Source organism: Labeo rohita, chromosome 16 (genome assembly GCF_022985175.1).
Source record: "Labeo rohita strain BAU-BD-2019 chromosome 16, IGBB_LRoh.1.0, whole genome shotgun sequence".
Lineage (NCBI taxonomy): Eukaryota > Metazoa > Chordata > Actinopteri > Cypriniformes > Cyprinidae > Labeo > Labeo rohita.
In genome coordinates this window covers 1,984,785-2,005,683 of record NC_066884.1, presented here as the reverse complement: position 1 = coordinate 2,005,683, position 20,899 = coordinate 1,984,785, and the positions used below count along the sequence as shown (strand labels likewise).

The following is a 20,899-nucleotide window of genomic DNA, read 5'->3' as shown; positions in this document are numbered from 1 at the left end:
CGTTTATTTAAAAAGTTTTGCTGTTACGACTGTGATTTTTTAAATATGACTGTGATCATTTTATATCGTGACATTAATATTTTAAACAATTTTTGCACACATAAACGTACAAAAGTTTAGAACAATTACAATTTTTTAATGCTTTTGAAAGACGTCTCTTCTGTCCACCAAGGCTGCATTTATTTGATTAAAAATACAGTAAAAACAGTAATATTGTGAAATATTATTTTAATTTAAAATAGCTGTTTTTTATGTGAATATATTGTAAAATATAATTTATTTCTGTAATCAAAGCTGCATTTTCAGCATCATTACTCGTCTTCAGTGTCACATGATCCTTCAGAAATCATTCTAACATGCTGATATTATATCAAATAAATTTTCACAAGCAGAACTCTGAATATCTAATTAATCAATTATTTAAAGAAAAAAATGGTTAGATTAACTGATTATCAAAGTAGTTGTTAGTTGCAGCCAGTCATGTGACATCACTGTTTCGTAATGTCTGTAGAAAAAATAGTAGCTTATGATACCTTGATGATGTCACGGTAGCCGCGGATACGGCAGGGGTGGGCGGGATCACCCTCACGGTCATCCTCCTCTTCCTCAGTGGCGGCGTAGCCTTCATCGGCGCAGGAGTCGCTCTCTGCGTCGGCCACGTTGGTCATGAGGTCGATGAGCTGCTCGAGCGGCGGACTCAGCTCTCGCTCCTCGTTCTCCTTCAGCCCGTAATCCAGAGCCTTATAGATCATGATGCCCAGAGATTCAATCACCTGCACACGAATACAAGCCAAAGATGCATTAACTGCCAAAAAAAACACTTTATTAATCAGTATGTTCATCTTGTTTTTAAATAAAAATATCTGAATGTGCTCCGAATTACATAGATTTACTTGCATGAGAAATTAAAGGGATAGGTTACCCAAAAATTTTAATTTTCACCTTCAATGATTTTGACTCCTTGAGAAATCACTTAATACTGAAGACATTTGAGATCCATTCTGAATCGACACAGAAGAAACAGATATGCCAGACTACAACTTTTTTCTTCTCGTTTAACACAAGTACATACATTTCGTGTTACAAAAACCTTAATGCCTCCAACAAAAGCAGGTTTCAGGTTTTCTTTCAGTCAATCCTGAGGCTGAACTGATGCGGTGAAACTCTCTCTGTGACCTGATATGGTGAAACTAGTCTGCTTACATTGTGTAAGCCCTGTTAAAACAACCGTAAACGGCTGTAAGGCGTCAACGAAACCATAAATGCGTTTGGTTTCTTCTATCACACTTAAACATTGTGACTTTACTTCAGAACCAAACCTGTAACCTGTGTTCAAAACAATCTTGGGTTGTATGTTCTTTTACCATGTGTAGTTTTGTTCAAGGTTTTTTTAGGCAGGGTTGTAAAATGAAATTGAAGGATTTTTTTGATTTTCAAAGACTTATCTCACTAATCAAACAATGTCTTATCTTTCAAATATTAAAACCAATGAATATATAAATAAAAATATACTAATATAACAAAACGTTAAAAATAAAGCTAAGCACATGCAAAGTGCAATGATGCAGTGAAGTCAACTCTAAATATTGGGAACATTAACAAAGTCCTAGAATTTTCAGTGCCTAGAAAAGCAAATATAGATACTCTATATTCATCCTATATTACTTTTTTTGTTTTGGTTTGGTTACTATAGTTAAACCATGGTGATCACTAATTAACCATGGTTTTGCTACATTAACTCAAGTTTAACCATGTATTTGTAGTAAAACTGTGGTTATTCAAAAACAAACAAACAAAAAAAAAATGGTTAATACACTTTTACTATAAAATCACAGTAAATTTTCTTAAATGATTTGTATTTGTGCGCTTTCTTTATTTTTTTTCTTTGTTTTGTTTTTATAACTGTACTGCCTTAATGGTTTAATGTTTTCTAGTGTTTAATAAAAAAAGAAATCAGAAAAAAAGATTTGCCCACTCCACAACCCACTCCAACCTCTGAATCAAATGATTCGCGAACTCGCTCCGATCGAAGTCCCGTTCTGAATCAAATGAATCACGATACGCGAAGTTCCGATCTAAATCAGATGATGCGCGAACCCGCTCCGAGGTCTCGATTTGAATCATATGATTCACAAACCCGATCAGAAGTCGTGATTTGAATCACATGATTCGCGAACCCGCACCGAAGCCTCAATCACAATCAAATGATTCGTGATCCGCGCTCTGAAGTTCCGATCTGAACCAAAAGATTCATGAAGCCGCTCCGAAGTCCCAATCTAAATAATGATTCGCAAACTATCAGTTCAGATCAGGACTCGAAGCATGGATCGTGGAATCACTTAATTCGCGAAATGATTCGCGAACCCACTCCGTAAATGATTCGCGATTCAAAGTCCGGATGATTCGCGATAAGCGCTCCAAAATCTCGATCTGAATCAAATGAATCACGATACACGACGTTTCGATCTAAATCAAATGATTCACGAACACGCTCCTTGGTCTCGATTTGAATCATATGATTCACAAACCCGATCAGAAGTCGTGATTTGAATCACATGATTCGCGAACCCGCACCGAAGCCCCAATCACAATTAAATGATTCGCGATCCGCGCTCTGAAGTTTCGATCTGAACCAAAAGATTCATGAACCCGCTCCGAAGTCCCGATCTAAATAATGATTCACAAACTATCAGTTCAGATCAGGACTCGAAGCACGGATCGTGGAATCACTTAATTCGCTAAATGATTCGTGAACCCACTCCATAAATGATTCGCGATTCAAAGTCCGGACGATTCGTGAGATAAGCGCTCCAAAATCCAGATGTAAATCAAATGAATCGCGAATCCGCACTGAAGCCCCAATCATAATCAAATGATTCGCGATCTGCGCTTTGAACTTCCGATCTGAACCAAAAGATTCACGAACTCGCTCCGAAGTCCCGATCTAAATAATGATTCGCGAACTATCAGTTCAGATCAGAACTCGAAGCATGGATCGTGGAATCACTTAATTCGCGAAATGATTCGTGAACCCACTCCATAAATGATTCGTGATTCAAAGTCCGGATGATTCGCGATAAGCGCTCCGAAATCCCGATGTAAATCAAATGAATCGTGAATCCGCACTGAAGCCCCAATCATAATCAAATGATTCGCGATCTGCGCTTTGAACTTCCGATCTGAACAAAAAAAAAAACACGAACCCGCTCCGAAGTCCCGATCTAAATAATGATTCGCGAACTATCAGTTCAGATCAGGACCTGAAGCACGGATCGTGGAATCACTTAATTCGCTAAATGATTCGCGAACCCACTCCGCAAATGATTCGCGATTTGAAGTCCGGATGATTCGCAATAAGCACTCCGAAATCCCGATGTTAATCAAATGATTTACGAACCCGCACCAAAGCCCCAACCACAATCAAATGATTCGCGATCCGCGATTTGAAGTTCCGATTTGAACCAAAAGATTCACGAACCCGCTCCGAAGTCCCGATCTAAATAATGATTCGCGAACTATCAGTTCAGATCAGGACTCGAAGCATAAATCGTGGAATCACTTAATTCGTGAAATGATTCGTGAACCCACTCCATAAATGATTCGCGATTCAAAGTCCGGATGATTCGCGATAAGCGCTCCGAAATCCCGATGTAAATCAAATGAATCGCGAATCCGCACTGAAGCCCCAATCATAATCAAATGATTCGCAATCTGCGCTTTGAACTTCCGATTTGAACAAAAAGATTCACAAACCCGCTCCGAAGTCCCGATCTAAATATTAATTCGCGAACCATCAGTTCAGATCAGGACCCAAAGCACGGATCGTGGAATCACTTAATTCGCGAAATGATTCGCGAACCCACTCCGCAAATGATTCATGATTCGAAGTCTGGATGATTCGCGAGATAAGCGCTCCGAAATCCCGATCTGAATCAAGTGAATCGCGATACACGATTCGATACGAACGTTTCAAAACAGTGAATCATTTTGAGGCGCAATGTGATTCGGAGTTTCGAAAAGCTCTGTTTCACACTATGAGGCAGGCCTACGTGCTTTCTGAAATCATTACAAGCGGAATTAGAAAATGAATGGCTCTTTTGCTCTGATTTTTGGTAATGAATCGCTTGAACTGAATTATCGAAGTCATGAGTTTGAATCAAAGGGAGCCGTTCCAGCGTAAATGACTCGGTTCATCTGTTTCTCTTTTTGCGTCTGTCAGTGCTACTACTGGCTTACCTCGCCATTTTTATAACATTAACTGAAATAAGAAGATAAAAAAATAAAAAAATAATGATGTTTACAAATAAAATATCCATATTTCCTTTTTAAAGATAACATCCAACACAAATCTACAAACGTGAGTTAACCGATTTACTGCGAACTAGTGAAACACTCCATTAATATGACGAGCTGTGGCTCAAAATACATGTTAGATGTAAACAATGTGCATTATAATATAATATTATAATTTATACTGGTATATATTGTAATAAATATTGTTGTATCTGATTGTATTAGTCTATATAGAGTGATAGTCAATGTAAAAAGGGCAAATGGGAGAAGCCTTAATTTTCCTTAAATAGATATGTGCTTATTGAAAAAATAATAATTTCATAGATAAATTGTCTTTTAATAATTTAAGCACTTTTAAGTACCTCTTCAGGATTATTGCTATTTTCAAGGGGTTTCCAGGTCTTAAATTTCAAAAAGTCAAATTCACACCACCTAGTAGGAACCCAGCTTAGGATGTTCACATCACATTACAGTCAAACTAAAGTCAAAATACTATCAAGTTTGACTAGACAAACAACCTCTGACATCATCAAAAAGATCTTTTCTTCTCCCTCATACAAGCGGATAATCAGAGCAGTCCCGTGACCCATTTTTCGGGCTGTGATGGACAAGTCGAGAGCCACTAAGATAACAGAATATAGAGATCAGATCCTTTCAGTCGCATTACTAAATGACTGTTAGCTATAATTGTTAGGCTAATCATTTGCACACCCTTCTGACTTATTGTTTATTTCATAATATGCCATAAAAGCATTTAAAAGTCACAACAGCACACACATTACTATTAAAAAGTTTGGGATCAGCAAGATTTTTTTTTGTCTCTTCTGCTCATCAAGACTACATTTATTTGATCAAGAATACTGTAAAAATCTGATATATTATTTCAATTTAAAATAGCTGTGTTCTATCTGAATATGTGTTAAAATGTAATTTATTTCTGTGATCAAAGCTGAATTTTCAGCATCATTACTTCACTCTTTAGTGTGACATGAAACATTTCTGATTATTAATTAAGACTTCAATTTTAGTGGAAAGTTCAAAAGAACAGCATTTATTTGAAATCTTCACACTGATTTATAATATAATAAAGACATAACTTATTTTATTCAGGGTCTGAGTCTGTCTTTTCATGGTTAATAATAAAATCTTTTGCCCTTAGATGCCCTGTGATCAAAACTCATGGTTTATCCAATCATAGCGAGTGCTTTGTTAATACTCTTTGTGATGTTAATCAGACCCCAACAGATTCTTAAGATGAATTCCATCCAGAAAGCAGCAGCCTGCAGTGCATTGGACAACAGACTCATTCACTGCGATGTCCAGCAGCCCATTACACCCACAAATACAATCACTGGGTAATAACAGCTTCAGTTTAGAAACTGATCATTAACCCTCAGAATCTCATAAAGAAAATAATTAAGGCTGAGTTAATGAAAAGCACCTGAAGTTCTGTCTAAACAAATGATATTAACCATACGCTGAACTGGATCTGTGATGTGGTCTTTGTGCAAAACATCCAACTGCATCTAGTTCATGGCATGTCAAACAACCCAGTCCAGCCTGCAGATTATTCTGGACTACTAAAACCGAAAGAGATTGTCTGACCAAAATAAAAAGCAACCAGGCACAGAAAACACAGCAGAACACACTGTTCTGCTTGTGGATGTCTAGTTTAGTTTGCTATTAAACGCAGTGTACCAAACTCTGAACACTTCTTGTCTGTCAGAGCAGCAGGAACTCATCGCTTCTGGAAAGCTGCTTAACAAGGATTTGGCTACTGTCTCATATGCACATTTTGTAAGACGGGTTTCTGCGTGTTTGTGTCCTTATACACCAGCATGCACTGATAGACCTGTCACTACTTCTGTCTGGGAGGGTTACTAATAAAACCACATTAGAGTCACAACTATTCACATTATACAAGGGCACTGAGCCTACAATGCATACATGCATGCATTTACAAAAAAAATATATAATTCAGCAGAAATTCAGCATATTAGAATGATTTCTGAAGGATCATGTGACTGTGAAGACTGGAGTAATGATGCTGAAAATTCAGCTTTGATCACAGAAATAAATTACATTTTAACAGATATTCACATAGAAAACAGTTCTTTTAAATTGTAATAATATTTCAGAATTTTACTGTTTTTGCTGTATTTTTGATCAAATAAATGCAGCTGAGATTGAGCACCTTTCTTTAGTAAATTAATTGATTCTCTGAGTTATCCAAAAACGTGCATTGCCACATTTGAAAAAAATTATATATCATGACAAGCACAAACATTGGCTCACAGTGACTGATAAATTACATGCATATTAAAAAAATAGTCAAGTGAGAGTCCGTCACGCAGTCTGCTCTAGTCAAACACATCATAAACCTGAAAGGTCAAAGACGCTTGGGATGCAAACAGTGATCTCTCAGGTCTATATGTCTCTAATTGGCCTTTAAAATGTCACCAGCTGCTCACATCAAATTAATGAACTTGTGGAGAGACAAGCCGGCCGAGAGTCCAGAGAGAGAAGAAAACATGACCTGGTGCTGAAAGCTCACATCTGAATTTAGAAGAACACGGATGAGCTGCAAATGTCTCTAAACTCCAGGAGACAATGTGGTAATAGAGCTGCTTATTCATTATGAAACTATTAAAAACATCTGTTAATTGAAATAAAGCTGATATAAAATAAAATACAAATAATAGATGAAAATGTAAGTTAATTAGGCAACATTTCTAGTTATGTAATTTAAGTCTAACTGGAAATAAATAAATGTTAAAACAAACTAAAAATAAATTAAACCTAAAAAACAATATTAAAAAAAACCCTAATAAAATGTGTATATATATTGCATTGAAAAATACAAACTCACTTAGGCCACATTTCACATTTTCTAAAATTACTAACTGTAAATAAGTAATTTAAAACTGAATTAAAACTAAAAATGAAATAAAGAAAAAAAAATGAAACTGGAAAAGCATAAAAATAATTATGCTTAAAAATTATTAAGTGAAATTGTAACGAAGCGGAGATGAGACGAGGATCTATGTGCAAGAGTTTATTGTACATCCAAAGAAAACAACAAATTATCCAGAACGGGGAACCCTTAGAATCCAGGCAAGAACAGGGAGCAACCATCACAGACATTAAACAACTGACAAAATACAAAAGACAAGGACTATTTATACACAGGGTGAGGTAATGATCTAATTGGTAACTAACTGAATTCCATGGCAACAAACAAGGGAACAGAGGTACAGGGAAGCAGGGAACAATAAGACACAAAAACTACAAAATAAAAGTCCTTAAACACGAATACAGAAGACAAAGACCAGGCACATGACAGAAATAAAGCTGTAAATATTATGATGAAAAATTTTAACTAATTTAAGCAACATTTAGAATTTTCATTTAATTTAAGTTCAAGCACTAAATAAAATCACTAAAAAAAAGCACGAAATTTAAAAAACAAAATTAATTAAACATTAAAGCTATATTTAAAAAAACGAATAAAATTTGTTAATTTAAATAAAGCTGATGTAAAATAAAATATAAATATTAGATGAAAAACGTAAAGTTAATTAGGCTAAATTTCTAGTTAAGACTAACTGGAAATAAATAAAATCTAAAGCTAACATTAAAATAAAAATAAATGACAAAACATAAAAACATAAAAAAACAAACACACACACACACACACACACACACACACATATATATATATATATATATAAAATATTGCAGTAAAAAACATAAACTCACTTCGGCCACGTTTCTAAATTTCTAAGTTAAAACACTAAAATTACTAACTGGAAATAAATAATTTTAAAACTGAAATAAAGTCCAAACCAAAAAAGCAACAACTAAAAAGGAAAACTAATAAAAATGATTAACTAAATATTACCATGAAGAGGATTTTTAATTAATTTAATTTCAAGCACTAAATAAAAATCACTAAAAAAAGGCACTAAAAATTTAAATAAAATGAATGAATCATATAAAGCTGTATTTAAAAAACGAATAAAATGTGTTAATAGAAATAAAGCTAAATTAAATAAAAATTAGAATGAAAAACCTTTGTACGAAAATAAGCTGAAGCACTAAAATTACTAAGTGGAAATAAATAAAATCTAAAACTAAACCAAAACTAAAATTAAAAACAAAAAAAATTATAAAATTAAGTAACAACTGTGTAGCAATGCCCTGGCAACCATCCACAACACCATAGCAACCACCTAGCAACAGCTGTAAACACTTGAAAAGGAGTTTCCACATGTTACAGATAAATGTCAAGACTGAATTAACAAACATGTTTCTGCTCATTCACAGATGTTCATGCTGTCATGAGGAATGAGCCACGGCGTTACTGTACATCACTCACCTGTGTGGAGGATCGGCTGGGATTACGCGCACCTGTGGGAGAACAGAAGAGATGACAATCAGGGATGGATGAATAAGAACTCAGACAACAGCTTACAGCGCTCACTACATGTCCCTTATGTAACTGACTGGACAATCTGCAACGCTGTTTGTTCTTACATAAAACACACTGACGGCTGCAAACGGGACGCAGATTATCTTTATGTATCTAGTGACTATATAAGAAATAGTTCACCCACAAATTAAAATTAGCTGTTAATGTACTCACCCTCAGGCCATCCAAGATGTAGGTGAGTTTGTTTCTTCATCAGATTTGGGAAAATGCAGCATTCCATCACTCGCTTACCAATGAATGTGAATGGGTGCCGTCAGAATGAGACTCCAAACAGCTGATAAAAACATCACAATAATCCACAAGTAATCCACACCACTCCAGGCCACCAGTTAAAATCTTGAGAAGACAAACGCTGTGTGTTTGTAAGAAACAAACTCATCTTTAAGATGTTTTTAACTTCTAAAATACGAGTCCATAATCTATAATAACACTTCCTTCAGTGAAAAAGTCTCTCACATTAAAATCCAGCCACATGTTTGTTTAGAGCTGTTTTTGACTGTTTTGGCTTGTAAACGGCACTCGATCTGTGCAGATCTCTCTCCTGATTCAGACCAGACCACTTTTTCACTGAAGGAAGCGTTATTATGGATTACGGACTTGTATTTTAGCTAAAAATGTCTTAATGATGGATTTGTTTTAGCTTTTGTCTTCTCAAGATGTTAACTGATGGACTGGAGTGGTGTGGATTATTATTGTGATGTTTTTATCAGCTGTTTGGACTCTCATTCTGACGGCACCCATTCACATCTATTGGTGAGCAAGTGATGTAATGCTACATTTCTCCAAATCTGATAAAGAAAGAAACTCATCCACATCTTGGATGGCCTGAGGGTGAGCACATTGCTGTTTGGAATGAATATGCAAAAACACATGACATTTCTGAAATCCATTTAATCGCAGACTATATTTTGCAGCAGGACAAGGAAAAGTCAGCAAAGAAACAGATCTCTCTGCTGTTATTCTGCAGTGGACAGCAAATGAGGAACATGTTCACCACCGGCGCTCTTGACAAAGCAACAACTCTTGCTGGAAGCTGCAAGACATATCGATCTTGACAGCATGTCTCATGCGACACAGTAATGACAGAAGCATTTAATAAAAGCCAAAGTGAGCACCTCTCAGAGATCTGCAAAGTCTGCAACGAAAAGTCATAAATCTCAATACTAACTTAAGCATTTCTCATATGTTTTATACTGTACGACAGCTATTGACTCATTCCCCTAAGCAAAACATCTGACGACACACAGCTGCAAACTCCATTTAGACTCCTGAGCAATGAAACCTCTGAACAATAAATCATCCTCTGGAAAGGCATCAGATCAATCCATCTGTAACAAACTTCTCAATCTTTTAAACTGTGGATAAGCTGCACAATGAGCACATTTCATTATTATCAGCAGCACTTCAACATGTGAAACGATTGGAGCATTAGGGATATCGCAAGGCTTTTTAATTGGGCTTGAACTACAAAGATTTTAACCTTGTTCTCATTTCAACACATGTGCCAAGCGCCAGTTTGACACCAGTGTTATTTTTGGTATCATTACCACTAGACAGAGAGATATAGGTACTATAACAGTTTGTGTTAATATTTTGAATTGTTTTTTATTTTTATATTTTCATTTTAGTTCAAATTCTAGTAATCTGATGTGCATTTTTGTAGTTTTTATTACATTTTAAATATGTACACTACCAGTCAAAAGTTTTTGAACAGTAAAATTTTAGTTTTTTTCTAATCCTGCATTTATTGGATTCAAAGTACAGAAAAATAGTAAAATTCTGAACTTTTTACTATTTAAAATAACTGTTTTCAATTTAAATATATTTAAAAATGTTATTTATTCCTGTGATTTTAAAACTGAATTTTCAGCATCATTACTCCAGTCACATTATCCTTCAGAAATCATACTAATATTCTGATTTGCTCCTCAAAATACATTTATTATTATTATTATTATTATTTTGTTGAAAACAGCTGAGTAGAATTTTTTCAGGTTTCTTTGATGAATAGAAAGTTCAGAATAACAACATTTATCTAAAATAGAATTTTTTTGTAACATTATAAATGTCTTCACCATCACTTTGGATCAATTTAAAGCATTCTTGCTAAATAAAATGATTCATTTCTTTATTAATTATTAATTTAAAAATTAAAAAATAAATAAACTCAAATGAAAAACTCAAATGTTTTAATAACTATTAAATAATAAATATTGATAATAATAATAATAATTGTTTCTTGAGGAGCAAACCAGCATATTAGAATGATTTCATGTCATGTGACATTAAAGACTGGAGTAATGAAGCTGAAAATCAGCTTTGATCACAGAAATAAATTACATTTTATAATATATTCAAATAGAAGACTGTTATTTTAAATAGTAAAAATATTTCACATTTTTACTGTTTTTGTTTTTATTTTTATTTGAGGTTTAATTGTTTTTAGCACATTTATTTTAACTATTTTAAATGAAAATAAGAAAAGATGCTTGAGCAACAGGGTTATCATAGTTAAATAAAACCATAAAAAAAGCTATTGTTTACTTGTAATAAAATAAAGTTTAAATGAAAAAGCTTCTTTGAAAACGACTACTTTACTGTAAATTATTTTATTTAATCTTGCTGACAAAGCAAAATGTTTTCATGTAGTCTAACTTGATGCAATAAAATTACTAAAGCTGAAATAAAAATGAATAACTAAATGAAAAAAAAAAAAAAATTAAATATTAATTTATATTATTATTAATAAAATATTAATAAAAAACTAATAGTATCTCAATGATACTAAAATAACACTGATTGCCAACTAGATGAAATAAAAAACCTTAATAAGCTCCCAATACGTTTTTAATGTTATTTTATTTCAGGTAATGTTTATTTTATTTGAAGTAAAAATGTTTCTCATGGTTTTAGTTAGTTAACTATGGTACCCTAATATCATGAGCTACTGGGTAAATTTAATACATAACGTCAATAAAGTCACACACAGAGCGAAAATGGCAGACATAATTCATTTGAACCTGTACTGAAATAGCATTGTACACACAAAAGCATTATGAATATTACATTTTTGTACAGCACAGGCCCTGATCGTGAGCTATATTGTGTTTATCAGCATGTGCATTTATTTCTCTGTGCATCAGAGACCATCTGTAACTAAACAACGGTGACTGTGAGCACTTTCATGGCTTTTATGCTTCATTTCATGCTGCCTTGTGTTTATTTTAGACTCGTGCATGCTCAGTATTCAATTTAGTGCACTGATTGTACTGGCCTACTGATAAAGGCCTATTTCACAACCACATGCGTTACATAATAGACCAGTTCTGTCAAAAATGTACAATTCAAGCATGACACAATTACATAGCATTTTACATGCACAGATGATGCGTTCAATATTGTGCATATTTTATTTTGCAGAACACTAAATATAAAAATGCAAATATATATAAGCTGTTTCAAAACATTTGCACCCAAATCCATGAGAGTTAAAATCTATTATGCATAAAAATGCACATGCCGATTTGTGTAATGAATGCGGGAGGTGTTGATTTGTCACCTGATCTGTCTCCGGAATGAAACCGCACCGATCCGTCTTTATAAATCCTCACGTGTCCCGCTCCTCCGGTACCAGCAGAGCCGCCGGACCCGTCCGAATCCTCCAGAAAAGATCGACAGCACTGGTAACACACAGCCCACGCCTGCTCCTCGTTGATGGGCTGCTTGTATAGATGTAAAATCTCGTCCAGGGACAGATCGTCCTCATCCTCACTGTCCATGATGGAACGCGCATCATCTTCATCCTCCTCTATCAGCTTCCGTCCGTCATCATCATCATCTTCGTCTCTCCTGCGAGCCATCGTCTCATCCTATCCAGCAGAGAGGAGAGGAGAGCTGGGGACCAATGCACCTGCGCTCGGTGTGATGATGGTGTTGATGATGCTGCTGCTGCTCACTGCTGATTCTGCATTAGAAACGCGAGGAATGGCAAGAGAGAATGTAAAAGTGGGCGGGGCTTATTTTAAAGGCTCTCGTTTCAAAATTCAAAAGTAAATTTTAAATCTAAATTATGATACGATATAATAATCTATTAAGCATATTCATTTATTATTAGATTTTTACACTTTAATTTCTTCTCAAAGTCTTATCGGGATGTCACGTGTTGCTTGTTACTTTTCTCAGCGCTGGCCGGAGCGGCCCAATCAGAGTCGTTTGTGATAACAGGTACATATTTTTACTAAATAAATTTATTGAAATCGCTGAGGTGAATTTTTATTTTTATGTCATATAAAAAAACCCGTATAAATAATGCATTTGATCGATTATACTTATATAAGTATAAACATCTTCAACAATATATAAAACGTCTTGAGAATTAAACGCGACTCAATGAGGATTCGGTTCTTTGAGCCTGTAAGCGCCCCTTGCGGAAAAAATCAGTATGACATTAAAAAAAAAAAAAAAAAACCCGAGTGTCAAATGTTTGCTATTCTTTGAAATTTCACACTGTTTTGAGAATAAAATTACATGTTTGTTATGACAAATCCAAGCTTTTAGACAGTAAGATTTTTAATATTTTTTTAAAGAAATCTCTTCTGCTCACCTGTATTTATTTGAGCCGAACTACAACAAAAGCAGTAATATTGTGAAATAGTTTTACTATTTAAAATAAAAGCTTTCTATTTGAATATATTGTGAAATTCAATTTATTTCTGTGATCAAAGCTGAATTTTCAGCATCATTACTCCAGTCTTCAGTGTCACATGATCCTTCAGAAATCATTATAATATGCTGATTTGATGTTCAAGAAACATTTCTGACTATTATCAATGTTGAAAACAATTAAATTGTTTTTTTTTTTCATGATTCGTTGATTAAGATTAACGATCTAAAGATTAGAATTGATCTGAAATAAAAAGCTTTTGTAAAATTATACACTATACCATTCAAAAGCCATTAGAAATTAATGCTATTATTATGCAAGGATGCTTTTAAATGATCAGAAGTGATGATAAAGACATTTATAATGTTAATTTTTTTTTTATTTCAGATAAATGCTGTTCTTCTGATCTTTCTATTCATCAACAAACCAGAAAAAATCTACTCAGCTGATACTCAACATCATAAATGTTTTTTGAGCAGCAAATCATGACCACAGTCCTTTATATGTGACCCTGGATCACAAAACCAGTCGTAAGCGTCAATTTTTCAAAATTGAGATTTACACATCACATGAAAGCTGAATAAATAAGCTTTCCATTGATATATGGTTTGTTAGAATATGACAATATTTGGTCGAGATGCAACTATTTGAAAACCTGGAACCTGGATTTATTCAGTTTTATTCATCTCCATTTAAAAAAAAAATGACCGTTATGACGGTTTTGTGGTCCAGGGTCACATATATGATTTGTTTTGAGGAAAAAATCACTGAATCTGTGGCCCGAGGTGGCGTTGATTTGCCGCCAGATGGTGATATTCCACAAACATTTCTTTACAGACTTTCTCATTTTACGCTTTACCTGTTTACTGAACTTCAGACTGTCCTTTGATGTTTCATTTATTATTTTTGGTGTAGTTTGACAGCGTCCTCTTCAACTGTGTCGACAGATTAATCATGAATACACCAGTACTGTCGCTGTTGCTCGGTAACCGTCCTCAGACAAAACATTTAAACACGCTTACGTAATTAATATTCATAAGTTAAGCCGTTACCAAAGTTTGATTGGCTAATTCACCAACTGACTCGCCAACGTCTGGTTTTCAACGAATCAGACGCTCCTGCGTCACATTACGTTTTTAATATTCATAAGCTTATCCTCGTTCTGCTCATGCGCAGTTTGAATTCAAGCTTCAAAACAATGGCGGTAGACGGTTTGACCATAACAGAGCAGTGGATCAGAGAAAAACTCAACCTTCAGCACAGTTGTTTAGGTAAAATATATTATATACTTATATATTTTATATAGTCAATATTTGATTAACTAATATTTGTAATTATTTATCGCAGCGGATGTCCGATCGTTGACTCTTCCAGGAACATATGAAGGGAAAATCTGTCATTTAGGAACATCCCTAAAAAACTTTGTGCGTCTGAAATCACTGGATCTTTCGCATAATGCACTGGTCACAGTTCAGGTGAAAAATAAATATTAATATAGCTTACAGAATCAATTATTTATTTGTTTTTGTCATAGGATCATTATATGATTTACTTGTATACTGAAATGTCATATGTATCCACAAAAATAAATAAATAAACTAGATGAGTAAAGTTTGAGAACAAACTTTAAGTTGGCTTGAGAAAGCCTAGCCTGAAAGTTGGAAGCAGTTGTAAAAGTATGAAAGCAGCTAGCATGATTTAACACATTGCTTACATGATTTAACATGTTGTTAACATGTTTTAGCATGATTAGCTTGTTGCTTGTATTTTTATAGGCTGATTACAATGTTGTTAGCATGATTAGCATGTTGTTAGCATGATTAGCAAGTTACTAGCATGTTTCTAGCCTGATTAGCATGTTGATAGCATGTTTCACGCATGATTAGCATGTTACTACCATGTTTCTAACATGGCTAACATGTTACTAGCTTGTTGTTAACATGTTTCTAGCATGATTAGCATATTACTAACATGTTGTTAACATGATTGGCTCGTTGCTAGCATGATTACCATGTTGCTAGCACAATTAGCATTATACTAGCATGTTGTTAGCATGTTTCTAACATGGTTAGCATGCTGCTAGCATGATTAGCATGTCACTAGCACGTTGCTAGCATGATTACCGAGTTACTAGCATGTTGTTAGCATGATTAACATTACACTAGCACCTTGCTAGCATGTTTCTAACATAATTAGCTTGTTGCTAGCATGATTAGCATGTTAGTAACAAGTTGCTAGCATGGTTACCGAGTTACTAACATGTTGTTAGCATGATTAGCACATTATTAGCATGTTGCTAGCATGTTTCTAACATGGTTAGCATGCTGCTAGCATGATTAGCATGTTACTAGCACGTTGCTAGCATGATTACCGAGTTACTAGCATGTTGTTAACATGATTAGCATGTTACTAGCATGTTGCTAGCATGATTACCGAGTTACTAGCATGTTGTTAGCATGATTAACATGTTACTAGCATGTTGCTAGCATGATTACAGAGTTACTAGCATGTTGTTAGCATGATTAGCACATTACTAGCATGTTGCTAACATGTTTCTAACATGGTTAGCATATTACTAGCATGTTGCTAGCACAATTAGCATTATACTAACAAGTTGTTAGCATGTTTCTACCATGGTTAGCATGTTGCCAGCATGATTACCGATTTACTAGCATGTTGTTAGCATGATTAGCATTACGCTAGCACGCTGCTAGCATGTTTCTAACATGATTAGCATGTTGCTGTCATGATTAGCATGTTACTAGCACGTTGCTAGCACGATTACCGAGTTACTACCATGTTGTTAGCATGATTAGCATTATACTAGCACATTGCTAGCATGTTTCTAACATGATTAGCATGTTGTTAGCATGATTAGCAAGTTACTAGCATGTTGCTAGCATGATTAGCATGTTACTAGCATGTTGTTAGCATGCTTCCAGTATGATTAGCATGTAACTAGCATGTTGCTAGCATTATTACCAAGTTACTAACATGTTGCTAGCATGATTAACAAGTTATTAGCATGTTGCTAACATGATTAGCATTTTCTCAAGCCAACTTAATAAATAAATAAATATATATATATAACTTATTGTTATAATTTTTTTTTTTATTTATTTATTGACTGTACATTTATACTGTTGTGTATCTGTCTGTCTTTGTCTTTGTAGGGAATTGAGCATTTGGAAATGCTGGAGAGACTGAATCTGTACTACAACAGACTGGCATCTCTGCAGGACGTCTTTTCCCTCCACAAGCTGCAGAATGTAAAGGAACTGGACTTACGGCTTAATCCTGTGGTCAAGAAACACCCACACTATCGTCTTTACCTGGTCCATGCCATGACCAAACTTAGAAAGCTTGGTACCTCATCTGCCTTCTCTCTCTTTCTCTGTTGCTGTGATGCTCAGATCTAACAAATCAATGTTTTGAAAGTGAAAATGTGTTTTTTCTCTTTATTGTAGATGACTGTCCAGTGCGAGACAGAGAAAGAAAGGCGGCTCTCATGCATTTCTCATCAGAAGCAAATCTAGACACTAATCATAAGAAAGATGCCTTAATACAAGACACAACGTGCAGGTAATGAGCTTATAAGCACTGTTGCTATTGTTTGCTAAAACTATCAAAATCTATCTATACTATTAAAAAAGTACTATATAAATAAAATGTGATTAATTAAAAAAATAAATAAAAATCAACATTAATTAAAATGGAATTTTACTAAAATTAAAATGGAAACTTAACATTATAAATTCATTTTAATATTATTAAATACTATAAAAATAAATGAATAATACTAAATCAACCTTGCTTATAAGCTAAAGTCATACAGTTTGTGGTTTTCAGAGGTCATTGATTGTTGTGACTGTTTTGCAGAAGTAGTGAGCTCAGAATAAAAGTACTGCAGAAGATGATGAAGACGCTGTCACTTCTAGATGGGAATGAGGAAGCTGCACTTAATGATGTTTCTAGAAAGACCTTGAATAGCAAGAGACCTGAAACTCTCTCTGTCCGCATTGAGAATGGGTGCAGCCCTTGTCTATTACAGGGTAAAACACATTGCATAATCATCTGAAACACTGTTTTTGACTGAAACACATACAGTATATATTGCAAATATATGGCTAATATTTAAAATATCACCCAGCCATACAAATAAATGCATAACACTTCTGTACCATATTTAATAGTACATGACAAATATATTTTACTGTTTATGAACTATTATCTGTGTTTGTAATTGTTTTTCTTTTTGTATTTAGAAAATCCTTCTGAATCTGATATTATACATTTAATCAGTGGTCCTGAGTGCGAAAGTTCACCGAAACAAAATAAGGTGCATTCATTATATAAATGTATTCATCATATATAAATGCTGTAATGAATGTGTGCGTGTGTGTGTCTATATTACTTTTTAAAAATGTTTGACTGGTAGTGTATATAAAATTAACTAAATGTATTTGAACACAATTAATATTTGTAGTTGTTTGTCATGCAGGAGTGTGTTCCCAAAAGCTCAGATTATAAAAAAGGTGAATATTTTTCTTATTCAACTTCTGTCCACGAGGGGTGACATTTCTCTCATTTTGTTGCTGTTTTACCTTCTTCAGCCTTATATCTACTCAGTATTGCTAATTTTATTTTCCTGATTTACACCATTAGAAGCTGGTTCTCAGAGAGTAACGTTTGTGAGCCCCATCGTGGAGAGCCGTCATTCAGTCAGAAGTCTGACTCACTTTACAGTTCGAGGAGAAAGCGTCTTCACACCACATCCTGCAGAAATGCAGTCTGATTCACGTGGTATTTTAGGACTAATCTTAAAATAGCTGTCTAATAAACATGCCATTGCTTATTATGACTATTGTTGACTCTGTGATAAATTGCTTTTGCCAGCATCTTCCAAATGCATGTAAATGCAAAAAGAAATAATGCATTTTTGTTGTTGTTGTTGCAGAGGATGATTGCACGGCCCTTAAATGGCGAAACCAACCTCAAGACAGAGAAAACCCAGTATTGCATCCTCCCAGATTGACTTACCAGATCACAGGAACCTCAGACAGAAGCTCATCGGCGTCTGAGAGAAAATGCAAACCACAGAAGGTTTGTAAGCTGCAACTCAAACACAAACAGAGCTTGAAAAATCAACTTATTTATCTAAATGCATGCTTTTTCATTGATCTGAGTCAGGGTGCCTACAGGAAGCCCATGGAGCTGCTCCTCAGCATGATGGAGGAGCTCTGGTCTGGGAAGAAGGAGAATCAACCAAACAGGACGTTCCTCAGTAAGTGATTCTCTCCATAACAGAGCAATCCGTAACTAGTTAACTAGTCTTGCTAATCCAGTGCTTTCATTCTAGTGAAGATGGTTCAGATTCTCAGCATGATGGAGCAGGATGTCATGGGAGGAGAACAAGAGATCCAAACTCTGAAAGAGACACTCAAAGCCTTGAAAACACAGACTGAATTACAGGAAAAACAACATCGGTCTGAGACCGTAGATCTGAAACTCCATCTTCGGCAGGCGCAAGAGTCTATCGTAAGATCACTTCGATCAAATGAGTCTTTTGCCTTGTGAAGTAGTTCATTATTAGCTCATTAAGAAAAGCCCAGTGAACAACATACAGTATGATTTGTGTGCCATATTCCAGTTTTTCAGAAGAAATCAGTGGTAAACGTGAGTTACATAATCACATTACGTTGTTTTCCCATTTTATTCGCTGACATCTCTCCGGTCCCCATGTTGAGACAAAGTGGGAGTAGTGCTCAAAATAAACGCAATGCATTATTTTCCATAAAAAGTACATAAGTAAATAAGTAATGCAATTAGTTACCTTTTTATGGAGTAATTGCATTACTTTTAAAAGTAATTTTTCAGTGCGCTCCAGGATTTATAAATACTAAACTTGGATATTTTTATTTTAAAGATGAAAACAGAATGATGTTAGTAAGTAATGTGATGGCATGAACAGCATTTACAGTTACAGTCTATATTTTCATTGCATCTTGTCAGGGTTCGTACAAGGTGCTTAAAGTACTTGAATTTGACTTTTTGAAATATAAGGTCTGGAAAATCCTTAAAAATAGCAATATTCCTGGAAAGTGTATCTATGAAATAAGTGTTTAATTTGTCAATAAGCACATATATTTTCACGCAAATTGATTTGAACCCTGATCTTGTACAGTTAAACACTGTAGTATCCTGTGCTTGGGAACATGCATATGGAAATTATATGCAAGTGAGGTAATGCATAGTAAAACTAGGCATCATTAGCTCATATATGGCTATTTTGGGGATAAAACGAGGTGAGGATGCATGTATGGAAGGATCTGAATTTTGCACAAGTACTGTTTTGCCAAACGTGCCTTTTGAGCATACACAGACTTCTTGGTGTTTTTGTCCTTTTGACCTTTTTTTTCCATTTGGAAGTAAATAACGACAAGAGCTTTCATATTTTATCTTTCATACGTCACACAGAGAAGTTAAATGCGTTGCCAGTGACGTCTTCTGTTGTCTTTAATACAGGAAGCACTTAATGAGCAGCTGAAGAATGTGTTGGAGGAGAACGTGTCTTTACAGAAACAGCTGATCAAAGCAGAAAACAAGCTGCTGTCGTCTCGGCTGAAGAAGATGCCGAACACGCAGGACAGAGGTCAGTGTTTCTCAGAATGAGAGTTGTTGAAATAAAACAGGGTTGTTAATGTTTGTGCCGGTGGATATTTAGGACAACAGACGGTCCCTGAGGAGATGAACGTGAAAAGACACACAATTCGGGAAGGAAATGAAGCGAATGAGCAGCTTGAGAGCTATAAGTAGGTGTCAGAATGGCCCAGATGCTACACAGCTATAAAACCCTCCAACTTTTGTGTTGATTTTGTTTTTTTTGCAGGTCTTTAATTGCCAGAAACGAGCGTTTGCTGCAGCAGCTGGAAGCAGCTTTAATGAGCTGATTGATGCAAAAGAACGTTCCTCCAATAGACATCTAGTTTTAATTTTTTATAAATCTGCCTTTTAAAAGATGGTTTATACAGTCATACCTTGTATGTAAATGCCTTTTGTTTTATATACACTCTGTGTGTAAAGCAGCATTTGTTGTGTTTATTTCTACATCTGAGAATCAATTATATTCACATCTTGGTTGGGTTCATACAGATACTGAAAAAATGCACTACTTCTAATTCTAAAAAAAAGAAATAGATACTTTTTTTTTTGTTTGTTTTTATAACTATACTGCCTTAATAGTTTGATGTTTCCTGCTGTTTAAGAAAAAAAAGATTCGCAAAATCATCATCATACCAGATCTAAATCAAATAATTTGCGATCCGCATTCCGAAATTCCGATCTAAAACAAGATTTGCAAACCCACTCCGAAGTTCCGATCTAAATCAAATGATCCGCAATCCGCATTCCAAAGTTCAGATCTAAAAAAAAAAAAAGATTTGCAAACCTGC

At 34.8% G+C, this 20,899-nt stretch overlaps 2 protein-coding genes across 4 annotated transcripts in view; one reads left to right on the top strand and one right to left on the bottom strand.

Annotated features, from left to right (window-relative positions):
* The window catches only part of spire1b (spire-type actin nucleation factor 1b), a 32,194-nt gene extending 19,435 nt beyond the window's left edge, over positions 1–12,759 (bottom strand). For both annotated transcript variants that reach the window (XM_051130651.1, XM_051130652.1), the window contains exons 1-3: positions 12,345–12,759; positions 8,672–8,703; positions 534–773 (exon numbers count right to left, since the gene is read on the bottom strand). In XM_051130651.1, the coding sequence (XP_050986608.1) occupies positions 534–773; positions 8,672–8,703; positions 12,345–12,645 (573 nt within the window). In that variant the 5' untranslated portion in view covers positions 12,646–12,759. The remainder of the gene's footprint in view (positions 1–533; positions 774–8,671; positions 8,704–12,344) is intronic.
* A 1,857-nt stretch (positions 12,760–14,616) lies between these two features.
* cep72 (centrosomal protein 72) lies at positions 14,617–20,895 on the top strand. 2 transcript variants are annotated; one of them, XM_051130653.1, is made up of 14 exons: positions 14,617–14,719; positions 14,796–14,923; positions 16,622–16,814; positions 16,916–17,030; positions 17,331–17,500; positions 17,714–17,787; positions 17,950–17,983; positions 18,114–18,251; positions 18,406–18,551; positions 18,639–18,732; positions 18,808–18,986; positions 19,974–20,100; positions 20,173–20,260; positions 20,338–20,895. In XM_051130653.1, exons 1-14 carry the CDS (start codon positions 14,617–14,619, stop codon positions 20,396–20,398), a joined length of 1,650 nt encoding a protein of 549 aa, XP_050986610.1. In that variant the 3' UTR covers positions 20,399–20,895. The 2 variants fall into 2 exon arrangements, with proteins under 2 accessions (XP_050986610.1, XP_050986611.1); XM_051130654.1 differs by having other exon boundaries at positions 14,626–14,719; positions 17,328–17,500.
* Positions 20,896–20,899: the final 4 nt, after the last annotated feature.